Genomic DNA, 15806 nt, shown 5'->3' with positions numbered 1-15806 from the left:
TTTGTGTTTGCCCCTATTTATCATGAGCTGAACTCAAAGATCTATGACTTTTTCTATGTACACAAAAGGCCTATTTCTCTCAAATATTGTTCACAAATCTGTCTAAATCTGTGTTAGTGAGCACTTCTCCTTTGCCAAAATAATCTTCTCTAAAATAATCTTACTTAGACATCTGAAATATTCATTTTATACAATGCATGTGTTGTGTATTCTATGATCAATAACATTATTTATATGCACTTTTCTTTTAGTAAGTTTGTTTCTGTGTTATTTTTTAGAAAGGCAACAACTGTAATGATGAGAGTTTTAAAAAAACGCTTACAACGTTCATCTATGTAGCGGTATGGGGTACTCATATTATTATTTATGTATAAATTGCCGCTTAGAATAGATCTTCTTTTTCTTTTATAGCCAATGTTTAAATTAGAAATGTATTTATGATATTCATGAGAACCTTGTTTCACCCCCAGCAGTATTATGCCGTCATACAGTAGGCAATTTTGGGCCAATGCGGTTGATATCAATCAATCAACAATCACAATCATTTAATCATTTCTAGTGAACAAATATGACAAAATGGTTTGAAAACTGATTACATTTAATCAGCGCTTACTCTCTTCATTCTGGTGGCTAAATAGAATTGTGGTGGAGAAAAAGAAAGTTGCTACTTGGCAGGGAGAGAATTAAGTAAAATTCTTGCTTTGCTCTGCACTCCTGGCAGGCATTAAGAAAACACTAAATATTGCAATTGTCTATTTAGAAAAAGAATCCATTTTGTTATATAATTTAAAGTGTAATTAATGTGCTTGAAGTTGACTTGGTTCAAGCCTCTTGAAATCCCTTGCAGAGAAGATCTTACTAGGGAAAGAGAAGCACAGCAGTAGGGCTATTTTAGTCTATTACATAAACATGAGTGCTTATAAGGGGCACACTGACAGAAACAGAGAACAGAGGAATGATCTCACCAGTCTTCTGCTGCTCCTTCACTGTCTAACCTCAGGCTTGGAACAGGGTGGTGAACTACTATATTCCTTAAAGGATAAGTTCACATTTACAAAAAAAAAATTATAATAAATGCATTATAATATTAATTGCAGGTAAAAAAATATTCATTTATTATTTTTTATTAGAGACCTGTAAAGTATTGCATCCACGATCAGCAGATCGTTTGTGTAATGCCACTGTCCTGCAGACCGTCTGTGTATCTGTCTGCCCATACCTCCAATAAGGGCAGGCAGTTACACTCTGACAGGAAGCTCAGTAAACTACCAAGAGCGATCAACATCAATGGTAGTTCATTGAGAACTACAAGCTGACAGCTGCAAAGGCTGTGGCACTTGTAGTTTTCCAATTCCCAGAATACTGTGAATAAATTATGTGGCCGGAGCCCCACAGAGCCTATTTCTTTTCGTTTGTGAGAGCTAGCAGGGGAGAAGATCCCCTGCCAGCTGACAAAACAGGGACTCGGGGGTTCGGGGGCAAGGACATTTGTAACATGTTTCATGTTAAACCCTGAATATTGGTGTAATATGTTACAAAAGGTAAACTTATCCTTTTTGGGGCCCATTCTCATTATGATACTACGTTAGTACACACACATTACCGTGCAATATATTGTGTATTAACATATGTTGCGTTGGGCAACCTATTTATTTGAATGGGCTATTTAACTCACTAAATCCCTCAAAACAGATGCATGTCATATTTTTGACAGTGCAGTGCCTTTCCTCACGTTATGGTACTTTGCAAGTGTGTTAACAAGGTGCATTGAGGTGCCATTCAGAATGAATAACACCTCATGGTCACTGTACATTTCATTAACATGTACCACATACTATATGTATATGTAGCCATTTGAATGGTGTGGTCTGTAAGTATTTTAATTAATATAATCGCACAATGTAAACTTTCAGGTAGTCTTTCAAATGCAATTATATATATATATATATATATATATATATATATATATATATATATATATATTTATAGCTATATCTACTGTATCTATCTATCTTTTTTGCAGATTTATTAAAAAAGAAAAACTGAAATATCACATGATCCTAAGTATTCAGACCCTTTGCTCAGTATTTAGTAGAAGCACCCTTTTGATCTAATACAGCCATGAGTCTTTTTGGGAAAGATGCAACAAGTTTTTCACACCTGGTTTTTGGAATCCTCTGCCATTCCTCCTTGCAGATCCTCTCCAGTTCTGTCAGGTTGGATGGTAAACGTTGGTGGACAGCCATTTTTAGGTCTCTCCAGAGATGCTCAATTGGGTTTAAGTCAGGGCTCTGGCTGGGCCATTCAAAAACAGCCACGGAGTTGTTGTGAAGCCACTCCTTCGTTATTTTAGCTGTGTGCTTAGGGTCATTGTTTTGTTGGAAGGTAAACCTTTGGCCCAGTCTGAGGTCCTGAGCACTCTGGAGAAGGTTTTCGTCCAGGATATCCCTGTACTTAGTCGCATTCATCTTTCCCTCAATTGCAACAAGTCGTCCTGTCCCTGCAGCTGAAAAACACCCTCACAGCATGATGCTGCCACCACTATGCTTCATTGTTAGAACTGTATTGGACAGATGATGAGCAGTGCCTGGTTTTTTCCACACACATTGCTTAGAATTAAGGGCAAAAAGTTCTATCTTGGTCTCATCAGACCAGAGAATCTTATTTCTCACCATCTTGGAGTCCTTCAGGTGTTTTTTTAGCAAACTCCATGTTTCTTGCACTGAGGAGAGGCCACTCTGCCATAAAGCCCCGACTGGTGGAGGGCTGCAGTGATGGTTGACTTTCTACAACTTTCTCCCATCTCCGGACTGCATCTCTGGAGCTCAGCCACAGTGATCTTTGGGTTCTTCTTTACTTCTCTCACAAAGGCTCTTCTCCCCCAATAGCTCAGTTTGGCCGGACAGTCAGCTCTAGGAAGGGTTCTGGTTGTCCCAAATGTCTTCCATTTAAGGATTATGGAGGCCACTGTGCTCTTAGGAACCTTAAGTGCAGCAGAAATTTTTTGTAACCTTGGCCAGATCTGTGCCTTGCCACAATTCTGTCTCTGAGCTCTTCAGACAGTTCCTTTGACCTCATGATTCTCATTTGCTCTGACATGTACTGTGAGCTGTAAGGTCTTATATAGACAGGTGGGTGGCTTTCCTAATCAAGTCCAGTCAGTATAATTAAACACAGCTGGACTTAAATGAATTTCTAGAACCATCTCAAGGATGATCAGAAGAAATGGACAGCACCTGAGATAAATATATGAGTGTCATAGCAAAGGGTCTGAATACTTAGGACCGTGTGATATTTCAGTTTTTCTTTTTTAATAAATCTGCAAAAATGTCAACAATTCTGTGTTTTTTTTTTGTCAATATGGGGTGCTGTGTGTACATTAATGAGGGAAAAAAATGAACCTAAATGATTTTACCAAATGGCTGCAATATAACAAAGAGTGAAAAATTTAAGGGGGTCTGAATACTTTCCGTCCCCACTGTGTATGTATATATATATATATATATATATATATATATATATACTGTATATATTCATTATTGCCAACAATTATAAGTATGGAAAAGAGGTATTTCAGTTATGTCTAGCCTTTCCTTATTAATCTGAACAATCATGAAATTTGTAAACGCACTTTGTGAAGATCCCCACACATTTACTGCCTTGAGTTCTATGACACGTATTCACTATGCCCTCTGGGTAGGCACTGCTATGTCACACATGATCTACACAGGTGCTGAGAGCAGGAGTTTTAGAAGGTGCTTGAAGGCAGCAAGTTACCATGGGATATGTAATTCATTTGTTGTATTGTTATTACAATGCTGTTGCCATAAAATGAAGTTGTATGCTGTGACAGGTAGGGATGGGCCGAACACCCCCGAACAGGGGAAATGTTCTAACCCGAACAGCGAACCCCATTGAAGTCTATGGGAGCCGAACAGGAAAAATCAAAAGTGCCCATTTTGAAGGCTTATATGCAAGTAATTGGGCATAAAAGGGGTATGGGGGTCTGGGTACTCCTCTGGGGGACATGTATCAATTACATTTTTTTTTAAACAATCGTTTTTTCAGGAGCAGTGATTTTAATGATGCTTAAAGTGCAACAATAAAAATTAACAATTCCTTTAAATATCGTGCCTGGGGCCCTCTTAATGTGCCTGTAAAGTGGTACATTTGTAGCATATACAGAACATGCTAAAGCAAAACTGACATTTCTAAAGAAAAAATCCCATTTAAAATGACTTGTGGTTACAATTGCTGGCACTCGGTTTTTAAAAAATAAAGAAAAAAATGGCTTTTTCTTTGAAATCGGAATGGGGTCCCCCCCAAATCCATACCTGACCCTTATCCGAGCAAGCTGCCTGGCATGCAGCCTGAACAATACCAGGCCACATTTCCTCAACATGGGGGGGGTGCTTTATAGCAGGGGGGGGGGGCTCTGCGCCCACCACCCCAAAGCGTCTTGTCCCCATGTTGATGGGGACAAGGGCCTCTTTCTGTCTTCCTGACAACCCTAAACTGTGGCTGTTGGGGTCTGCGAGAGGGGACATCCTGGTATGGACTGAGGGGGGACCCCGTGCCATTTTTTTTTCTTCTTCTTTTTTAATAGCCTGGTGCCGGCAATTGTAGCTGTGAGTCATTTTAAATGGGATTTTTTTCTTTAGAAATGTCAGTATTGCTGTATCATGTTCTATATATGCTACAATTGTGCCACTTTACCGGCACATTAAGGGGGGCCCCCGTGCACAATATTTAAAGGATTTTTTCATTTTCATGATTGCACTTTAAGCATCACTAAAATCACTGCTCCTGAAAAAAAATGATAGTTTTTTTTTATTGATACATTTCCCCAGGGCAGTACCCAGACCCCCATTACCCCTTTTATGGCCAATTACTTGCAAATAATGCAGTTTTTTTTCTTTATTTCTTTATTTTATTCAGCTGTCAGCTGGGAAACTCATTGACAGCTGATGACTCATCGTTAAAGCAATATACAAAATAAACACATTAAAACATATATAACATGTCACATCTCTTTTAATGTGCGTATTAAGTGCTCTGGTGAACAAATAAAGTGTTTATATAAGTGACAATAATAGAATTCCGAACTGATTAGTGTTCCTCTACAGACAGTCCAAATCCATAGGACAAAGGTGCTTCAGTGCAAAAATATTGATTTAAAACTTCCTTTAATCATCACAAATCCTCAATTGTGCTTATGGTGTTTCACCTCAGTGCTTCCCCATTAGGTGTATGCTCACCTCAGATAATGTGACCTCACATTTAAGTTTGGTCAAAATCTGCTTTTTAGTCTCCCAGGACTAATAGAGCATGTCTTCCTCCTTCCCATCCCGTTAATGTCTATCAGCCGTTGCTCGGTATATATATGAAAAAGAGGAGCCCAAAATAGTGCTTATATCTATTAAAACCATACGCTTATTAAAATGCATATATCACACTCACATTTGATGGGTTCTCCAGTGCACCAACTATATACAGCGTATAATATGTGAATCCACGGCACTGCAACAGCTCTATGCTACTCCAAAGAAAAACTCAGCATCTCTTCATACCATCTGCCCCTCCCCTACGCGTTACATCACAAGGTCACATGACTTCCTCAGGGGGAATCCTCTGGGAGACTAAAAAGCCGATTTTGACCAAAATTGAGCCCTGGTTCACACTGGTGCGATTTGTCATGTGATTTGACATGTCAAATCGCATGTCAAATCTGCGGCAATTGCCGGCAATGGCACCGTCCTAATCGGTGCAGCGCCACACCGATTTCACACCAATGTCTGTGAAATCACCGCTGAAATCTGGACTGACATGTGGGAGTGAAATCGCGCAAGTTCAGCTGAACTCGCACGGCTTCATTCCCGCAGCTCAGTGTGAACCTGGACTAAATGTGAGATCATATTATCTGAGATGAGCATGTACCTAATGGGGGAGCACTGAGGTGAAACATCATAAGCACATTTGAGGATTTGTGAAGGTTAAATTAAGTTTTAGCTCAATATTTTTGCACTGAAGCACCTGTTCGTCCTATGGATTTGGAATGTCTGTAGAGGAACACTAATCAGTTTGGAATTCTATTATTGGCACTTATATAAACACTTTTATTGTTCTCCAGAGCACTTATGAATTAAATAGGCACTTTAGGAGAGATGCAACATGTTATATATGTTTTAATGTGTTTATTTGTATATTGATGTTTTTTTAGATGATAACACATAGCGCAGCATATTTTACTTTAACATATGTTTTACACATTTACTGTACAGTAAAACCTTGGTTTGAGAGTAACTTGGTTTGAGAGCGTTTTGCAAGACAAGCAACATTTTTAAATAAATTTTGACTTGATATATAAGCGATGTCTTAGTTACATAGTAGGTGAGGTTGAAAAAAGACACAAGTCCATCAAGTCCAACCTATGTGTGTGATTATATGTCAGTATTACATTGCATATCCCTGTATGTTGCGGTCATTCAGGTGCTTATCTAATAGTTTCTTGAAGTTATCGATGCTCCCCGCTGAGACCACCGCCTGTGGAAGGGAATTCCACATCCTTGCTGCTCTTACAGTAAAGAACCCTCTACGTAGTTTAGGGTAAACCACTTTTCTTCTAATTTAGCTTAGTATCGTCTGCAAATACAGAGATTGAACTGTTTATCCCATCCTCCAGGCCGTTTATGAACAAATTAAATAGGATTGGTCCCAGCACAGAACCCTGGGGAACTCCACTACCCACCCCTGACCATTCCGAGTACTCCCCATTTATCACCACCATCTGAACTCACCCTTATAGCTAATTTTCAATCCATGTACTCACCCTATGATCCATGCCAACGGACCTTATTTTGTACAGTAAAGGTTTATGGGGAACTGTGTCAAATGCTTTTTGCAAAATCCAGAGACACCACGTCTACGGGCCTTCCTTTATCTAGATGGCAACTCACCTCCACATAGAAGGTTAGTAGATTGCTTTGCAAAGAACGATTCTTCATGAATCCATGCTGATTACTGCTAATGATACCGTTCTCATTACTTAAATCTTGTATATAGTCCCTTATCATCCCCTCCAAGAGTTTACATACTATTGATGTTAGGCTAACTGGTCTGTAATTCCCAGGGATGCATTTTGGGCCCTTTTTAAATATTGGTGCTACATTGCCTTTTCTCCAATCAGCTGGTACCATTCCAGTCAGTAGACTGTCTGTAAAAATTAGGAACAACGGTCTGGCAATCACTTGACTGAGTTCCCTAAGTTCACTAAGTACCCTCGGATGCAAGCCATCTGGTCCCGGTGATTATTAATGTTAAGTTTCTCAAGTCTAATTTTAATTCTGTCCTCTGTTAACCATGGAGGTGCTTCCTGTGTTGTGTCATGAGGATAAACACTGTAATTTTGGTTACTGAAGCCCCCCGATTCACTCGTGAAGACTGAGGAGAAGAATAAATTCAATATCTTCGCCATTCTCCATCCTTTGTAACCTTGTCCCTCCTCATTCTTTATGGGGCCAATATGGTCTGTCCTCCCTTTTTTACAGTTTACATACTTAAAGAATTTCTTGGGATTTTTTTTGCTCTCCTCCGCTATGTGTCTTTTATGTTCTATCTTAGCCGTCCTAATTGCACCCTTACATTTCTTGTTGCATTCTTTATAAAGTCTGAATGCTGAGGATGATCCCTCAACCTTGTATTTTTTGAAGGCCTTCTCCTTTGCTTTTATATGCATTTTTACATTGGAGGACTTTTGTTTGCTCTTTTAAATTTTTTTATAATGGGATGCATTGGCTAATGCCCTTATTTAATATGCTCTTAAAGCAAACCCATCTCTCCTCCGTGTTCTTTTTTCCTAATATTTTATCCCAATTTATGCCTTTTAGCAAGGTTTGTAGTTTAGGGAAGTTGGCTCTTTTGAAATTCAGTGTCTTTGTATTCCCTTTATGTTTCCTATTTGTGTGATTTATACTGAAACTAATTGACCTGTGATCGCTGTTACCTAAATTGCCCCATATTTCCACATCCGTGATCAGGTCTGTATTGTTGGTAATTAGTAGATCCAGTAATGCTTTATTTCTAGTTGGTGCGTCTACCATCTGACCCATAAAATTGTCCTGCAAGTCATTATGGAACTGGCGAGCCTTAAATGAATGCGCGGTTCCCTCCGCCCAGTCTATGTCTGGATAATTAAAATCCCCCATTATGATAACACTTCCCATCCTTGCTGCTAATCCAAATTGTGATAGGAGATCTGTCTCCACTTCCTCCCTCAGGTTAAGGGGCCTATAGCATACTCCCAGTATTATTTTCCCCTTAGCTTCATCCCTTTGGAGCTCTACCCATAAGGATTCCACCTCCTCCCTAGCTCCCTCAGTGATGTCATCCCTCACATTCACTTGTACATTATTCTTGATATATAGGCATACCCCTCCCCCTTTTTTACCCTCTCTATCCTTGCAGTAAAGGGTATACCCTGAATGTTTGCCAGCCAATCATGAGAGCTGTGGAACCAGGTCTCTGAAATTTCCACAAAATCCAAATCCTCCTCGTACAACAGTATCTCTAGTTCACCCATCTTGTCTGCCATGCTCCTGGCATTGTTGAACATGCCACATAGTTTAGACCGGTCACATATTGTCCTCGTATTGGGTGTTTCGAGATTACAACTAGGACTTGCTACTATACTTACCTTGGGTTTTTGTTCTTTGGTCAACCTGCCCCCAATACTACCCTCTGAAATATCTTCTGCGCTGACTATCTCTACCTCTGGACCCTCCCCCATCACCTAGTTTAAAAACCCCTCTAACTTTTTGGCCATCTTCATTCCCAGCTGATCTGCACCCTCCTCATTTAGGTGCAGTCTGTCCCTTCTATAGTACCGGTTATCGACTGAGAAGTCGGCCCAGTCCTCCAGGAGCCCAAACCCCTCCTTACTACACCAGCTCTTCAGCCACTTGTTTACTTCCCTAATCTCCCTCTGCCTTTCTGGTGTTGCTCGATGTACCGGTAGTATTCCTAAGAATACTACCTTAGAGGTCCTTTTCCTCACTTTAGCTCCTAAGTCCCTAAAAGAGGAGAGAGGCACCTCTAAGTGTAGCAATATGGTTACATTTAAAACCACTTCTGCCCCGGAAAGATTTGGCTGCTGAATGACCAGGCCATTTATTTGCGATTCGGCACTGCGTCACTTTAACTGACAATTACGCGGTCACGCGACGCTGCACCCAAACAAACTTGATGTCCTTTTTTCCCGCTTAAAGGAGCTGACGTATAGCTACGATGGCTTGAGGGAACGCGCTGACCTGCCGCAGTATAATGACAGCAGCTGGTTGGCAAGTGGTTAATTAGTACGGTTTTCATCCGAAAAAAATCGTAATAGCAAGACTACGCATGCTCAGCAACGAAAGAATACATACAAAACTATTCAACACATTACGTAAACACACAAATCCATGTCCTGTTCTGTGAGGAGATGCAGATCGTGAGTTCCTAATAGCTAGGAACCATGGTCTGTTGTCTCCTATAGTCAGTCCCCTCCCCCTACTGTTAGAACACACACACTAGGGAACACAGTTAACCCCTTGATTGCCCTCTAGTGTTAACCCCTTCCCTGCCAGTGACATTTATACAGTAATGCATTTTTATAGCACTGATTGCTGTATAATGGTCAAACGTCCCAAAAATGTGTCAAAAGTGTCCGATGTGTCCGCCATAATGTCGCAGTCTCAATAAAAATCACAGATCACCACCATTACTAGTTAAAAAATAATAATAATAAAAATGCCATATATATATCCCCTATTTTGAAGACGCTAGAACTTTTGAGCAAACCAATCAATATACGCTTATTGTGATTTTTATTACCAAAAATATGTAGAAGAATACATATCGCCCTAAACTGAGAAAAAAATTTGCTTTAAAAAAAAAGGGGGATATTTATTATAGTAAAAAGTACAAAATATTGCGTTTTTTTCAAAATTGTCGCTTTTTTTGTTTATAGCGCAAAAAATAAAAACTGCAGAGATGCTCAAATACCACCAAAAGAAAGGGCTATTTCTGGAAAAAAAAGGACGTCAATTTTGTTTGGGCACAGCATCGCACAACCACGGAATTGTCAGTTAAAGCGACGCAGTGCCGTATCGCAAAAAATGACCTGGTCATTGAGCAGCCAAATCTTCAGGGGCTGAAGTGGTTAAACAAAAATCGGACTTTGAAAAATTTTATAGCCTGCACATCCAGCTTTTGTCAGACGAAAAATCAGAATCATTTTTTGAAAGCACCATACTAACGATCCGAAAATTGGCGGATCGTTCGTCTGATGAAATTTTACTTACGATTTTCGTATCGTGTGTACGGGCCTTTACTCTCTAATAATGTGCTTTCTAATCTCTTTGCAGAAATGTACAGGCTGTCAAGCTGATAAATATTTTAAAACTGGTAATACCTTTGTAAGTCTCTCTCCATTTACCTTTATCCTCTTTATTATAATGTATGCAATGTTTTTTAGCTCATAAGCCACATTCAAGTAAGAAATTGACAGCAAACCTATCAAACTCAGTAATTTTCTAGCAAAAAAAAAACAGTTTTTAACTTGTAAACATCAAATCTCAGAAAGAGGCTCTGTCCTTAAGTGGTTAAAGGCTTATATGCAAGTTATTGCCATAAAAAGTATTTGGGGACCCGGGTCCTGCCCCAGGGGACATGTATCAATGCAAAAAAAAGTTTTAAAAACTGATGTTTTTTGAAGAGCAGTGAATTTAATAATGCTTAAAGTGAAACAATAAAAATGAAATGTTTCCTTTAAATATCATGCCTGGGGGTGTCTATAGTATGCCTGTAAAGTGGCACAGTTTTCCCGTGTTTAGAACCTTACCACAGCAAAATTACATTTCTAAAGGAAAAAAGGTCATTTAAAACTGATCGCAGCTGTAATGAATTGTCGGGTCCCGGCAATATAGATAAAGCTCATTGAAAAAAAATGGCATGGGCTCCCCCCAGTCTATTACCAGGCCCCCCAAAATCCATACCAGACCCTTATCCGAGCACGCAACTTGGCAGGCCGCAGGAAAAGAGGGGGGACGAGAGAGCGCCCCCCTCCTGAACCATACCAAGCAACATGCCCTCTTGTTTCTGTTTTTATTTTTTAATTTTTTAATAAAGGACTTGTCCCAAAGGGTCTCCTGTCATTTTTACTATTTTTGACACTGTTTTTTGTGAATTGGTAGGGGTACAATGTACCAGTTACCAATTCACATGGGGGGGGCGGGATCTGGGGGTCCCTTTATTAAAAAGGGGCTTCCATATTCCGATAAGCCCCCGCCCACAGACCCCACAACCACCAGGCAAAGGTTGTGGAGATGAGGTCCTTGTCCCCATCATTGGGGACAAAGTGCTTTGGGGGTGACTCCAAAGCATCCTGCATGTAAAAATCAGCATTATTTTGCTAGAAAACTACTTAGAACCCACAAACATGTTAAATATTTTTAACATGTCCTAGAGAATAAAATGGTGGGTATTGCATATTTTAATTTCACACAATATTTGCGCAGCAGCTTTTAACCACTTCCGGACCGCCGCGCACCGGTGTACGTCCAAACTTTGAAGGGGGATATTGTTGTTATGGCAGCAGCTAGCTGCCATAACCCCAGTATCCCCGTTTTCGTGCGGCAGTCCTCTTTCTGATAAAAGTGGTCCCTGCGGCGGATTCGCTGCGAGATCACTTTTATCGGTGGCGGGAAAGGGGCCCCCCCTCCCGCCGCGATCCGGTGCCTGGTAAGCGGTGGAGGCGATCACGTCCGTCTCCCTCCTGTGCCTGGAGATGAGTGAGGCTAAGATGGCGCCCACTCGTCTCCATGACATTGCTGGGCGGAAGCGACGTCAAAATGTCACTTCCGCCCACACCTCTTAAAGGCATATTTTTTTCAATGTCATTTTTTTAAATGACTTTTTTTTTTATTACATTTTAGTGTAAATATGAGATCTGAGGTCTTTTTGACCCCAGATCTCATATTTAAGAGGTCCTGTCATGCTTTTTCTATTACAAGGGATGTTTACATTCCTTGTAATAAGAATAAAAGTGACGCACTTTTTTTTTTTTTAACGGTGTAAAAATAAATAAAATAATGTAAAATAAAAAAAACATTTTTTTAAAAACCCCCCCCGTCCCGACAAGCTCGCGTGCAGAAGCGAACGCATACGCATACGCGAGTAGCGCCCGCATATGAAAACGGTGGTCAAACCACACATGTGAGGTAGCGCCGCGACCGGTAGAGTGAGAGCAATAATTCTAGCTCTAGACCTCCTCTGTAACGCAAAACATGCAACCTGTAGAATTTTTTAAACGTCGCCTATGGAGATTTTTGAGGGTAAAAGTTTGACGCCATTCCATGAGCGGGCACAATTTTGAAGCGTGACATGTTGGGTATTAATTTACTTGGCGTAACATTAAATTTCACAATATAAAAAAAAATTTGGCTAACTTTACTGTTGTCTTATTTTTTTATTCAAAAAATTGAACTTTTTCCAAAAAAAGTGCGCTTATAAGACCGCTGCGCAAATACGGTGCAAAAAAAAGTATTGCAACACCCGCCATTTTATTCTCTAGGGTGTTAGAAAAAAAAACATATATAATGTTTGGGGGTTCTAAGTAATTTTCTATTAAAAAAAACTGTTTTAAACATGTAAACACCTAAAATCCAAAACGAGGCTGGTGCTTAAGTGGTTAAAATCCTATTTTTTGGAAAAAATGCACTTTTGATTTTTAATGCACAAAAAAAATATATAATACCCAGTTGTTTGGTAACGTATAAAAAAGATGATGTTACACTGAGTAGTTAGATATCAAACATGTTACACCTAAAAAAGAATGCCTGTGGAGTGGCATCAAACTACAGTACCTAAAAATATCCATAGGCAACGCCTTTAGCCCAGGTTCACATTGCAGCTGAACTCGCACGATCTCAACCCAGCAATGCAGTCCAACTTTGCGAGGAGATTTGACAGAGATCTGTGTGGGTTCCTGCACAGATGTCTATACAAATCGCACCCCGAAGTCGCTAAAAGTAGTACAGAAACTACTTTTGGGAATCGGTGCGGTGCCGCAAACTCAGCGTCGCACCAATTCGATGCCAGCAATAGCCATCGATTTGGTCATGCAATTTGACATGTCAAATTGCATGCCAAATCGCTTCAATGTGAACCTAGGCTTACAGGTTACCAGTTTTCGAGTTACACAGCTCGCTTGGTGCTAAAGTTATTGCTCTTGTTCAGAGGATAAAAGTAATTGAGCCGCTCAAATTACGTTTACTAAAAAAAGAACCGCCGGCTGCAAAAATTGAAACTGAGATCAAGACTGTAGCTGCAGTCATGATCCCGCAGCCATTTATAAAGTGTTTAAAAAAATTCACACACACACCTCTATCCCCTATTTTTATCTTGAATACGTTCATTTTTAGAACACTTGTTTGTTCCACGTAAATTATTTGTAAACTGTAAAGCTACACCTTAGAGACATTAATTTACAATGTAAATCTGACATTCACAAATACATAATCCTGTTGAATTGTGTTTATAGGAAAAGCTTTTAACTGAGATTTCAGGAAGCAGATTTCAAGTGGGTGAATTTGTTGAAAAGTTTCTGGTAAGTTTTCTTGTTTACTAGATTCAGCTTTGTTTGTTAATCCCAACTGGACAGAGATATTGAACAAGGCAAAGGAGGAGGAAAATTATGTAAAGTATATCTAATTTTATTTATATGAAAAGTGACCATGTAAAGGGCAACACGACCAATTCATATTTTACTGATACATTTGTGATCATCTGAAATTGGCTGTGTGGCTGACATTTGCATGTCGTAATTTGTTTGTATTGCTTAAAGTGGAGTAGCACTCAAATAAAAGTCAGCAGCTACAAAAAGTGTACTGCTGTCTATTAATAATCGGCACTCATCTGTCCCATGGTCCAGCAATGCGGGCGAACGAAGCCTCCCTCCTCTCCCCCTTCTCTCCACGGCGATGGCATTCTGACTGTGGGTGCCCGGCTGTGGCTTCACAGCCAGGCACACACTGCGCATGCACGAGCCGCGCTGTGCGCTGTGATTGGCCGGGCAATCTTCTGGGACCTGCGACGTGTCCCAGAAGATTGCACGGAGGGAGGGGGGAGAGGTGAACTTCCTTTTGGCGCCGCGGAGCCCCGGGAGAAAATGGGAGCTGGATGCCTCTAAAAAGAGGTTATCCGCCCCCCCCCCAAAAAAAAAAAATGACAAATGTGGCATGTCAGGGGGTCACTTTCACTTTTTTGGGTGGAACTCCACTTTAAAGATGAATTCCAGGTATGGGTATTTTATCCAGCCTTGACAAATGTAACTATGGGGTTGTTTTATTAAAACTGGAGAGTGCAAATTCTGGTTCAGTTCTGCATAGAACCCAGTCAGCTTCCAGGTTTTTTTTGTCAAAGCTTAATTGAACAAGCTGAAGTTAGAAGCTGATTGACTAACATGCACAGCTGCACCAGATTTTGCACCCTCTAGTTTTAGTAAATCAACCCCTATACACATAGCACAATGGACCTGGACAATGCCCCTGGAGGCTGGAAATTACTGAAAAAGACACCAATACTCCTCTAATCTTCACTTGCTACTAGGTCCTGTGCCACATGGCTGCCCTGATGAATTCTAAGATTGGAGATTGGCTGATCAGCACAGGTTCCATTCAGAGAATGCTTTGCATTTTCCAAGCTGGACCAATGTAACTATGGTCATACCTGAAATTCTAATTTAACTAAATAGGACCATCGACCTACACAGTATGAACTATTTTTTCCTCTATAAAAAATGGAGTTAATAGGTACATGGGCAAAATAGGAGAAGAATAACAGAGACATATAGGGTAGGGGATGATATAATAAAACTAGACAGTGCAAAATCTGATGCAGCTTTACATAGAAACCAATCAGCATCTAGGTTTTATTGTTAAAGCTCAATTGAACAAACTGAAGTTAGAAGCTGATTGGTTACTATGTACAGCTGCACCAGATACTCCAATGTTAGTTACTCCCCCCCCCCCCATACACTTGTGTAATTAAGCTCTGTTCACACCAAATGTGCTACATTAATGTATCTCATTTAAAAGAGAAATATGGGATTTTTGTTTTTTCAGGTTCATACTCACCTAGATGGATGCAGCATCGGTCTGATGCTGCATCTGTCCCCCACCGCCTCTACACTGAGAACCGAGCGATCGAACATCGCCGATGGCTCGGCTCTCACAGCTCTCAGAGCAGAGATCTGTAGACTGTCAGTCACAGCTCTCCACTCTGCTTCCTCCTCACTCCCTGGAGCGTTGAGCTGTGGAGGGGCGGAGTGGCCGTCTCAGGCTCCCAGACTCCCTCTGTCGGGATGACGTGGTGCCTGGACTGAAATACTTGACATCAGCAGAGAGCGGACTTCAGCCCACTCTCTGCTGAAAATGGGTCACAGGAGTGCTAAACGAACTGCACTCCTGTGATCCACAGGAGAAGTACAGCCAAACGACCCCATACCCCAAAACATATGCATTTAATTTTAATAATTTATATTAACTCAGCACATTTGATGTAAATTGGTCCATTAAGAAATATTAACGTAATAATAAAGCTTACTTTTTTTATTAAAATTATAAACATGTCATACTTACCTGCTCAGTGGTAGTGGCAGTGGTGGTGGGGGGTATAGGGATGAAACCAGTGGTGGTGGGGGGGGTAGAGATGAGACCAGGGGCAGTGGTGGTGGGGGGATAGGGATGAGATCAGTGGTGGGGGGATAGGGA

At 40.5% G+C, this 15806-nt stretch overlaps 1 protein-coding gene across 3 annotated transcripts in view; it reads left to right on the top strand.

The window, feature by feature from the left end:
• Positions 1 to 15806, top strand: part of LOC141102544 (ranaspumin-like) — an 88686-nt gene that overhangs the window by 10078 nt on the left and 62802 nt on the right. For 2 of the 3 annotated variants that reach the window (XM_073591468.1, XM_073591467.1), the window contains exons 4-6: positions 279 to 341; positions 10401 to 10451; positions 13577 to 13642. In XM_073591468.1, the coding sequence (XP_073447569.1) occupies positions 279 to 341; positions 10401 to 10451; positions 13577 to 13642 (180 nt within the window). The remainder of the gene's footprint in view (positions 1 to 278; positions 342 to 10400; positions 10452 to 13576; positions 13643 to 15806) is intronic. The other variant, XM_073591469.1, reaches the window with a different exon arrangement.

The sequence above is a fragment of the Aquarana catesbeiana genome, linkage group LG07, assembly GCF_042186555.1.
Source record: "Aquarana catesbeiana isolate 2022-GZ linkage group LG07, ASM4218655v1, whole genome shotgun sequence".
Classification (NCBI taxonomy): Eukaryota; Metazoa; Chordata; class Amphibia; order Anura; family Ranidae; genus Aquarana; species Aquarana catesbeiana.
This window is presented reverse-complemented; position numbering and strand designations above follow the sequence as displayed.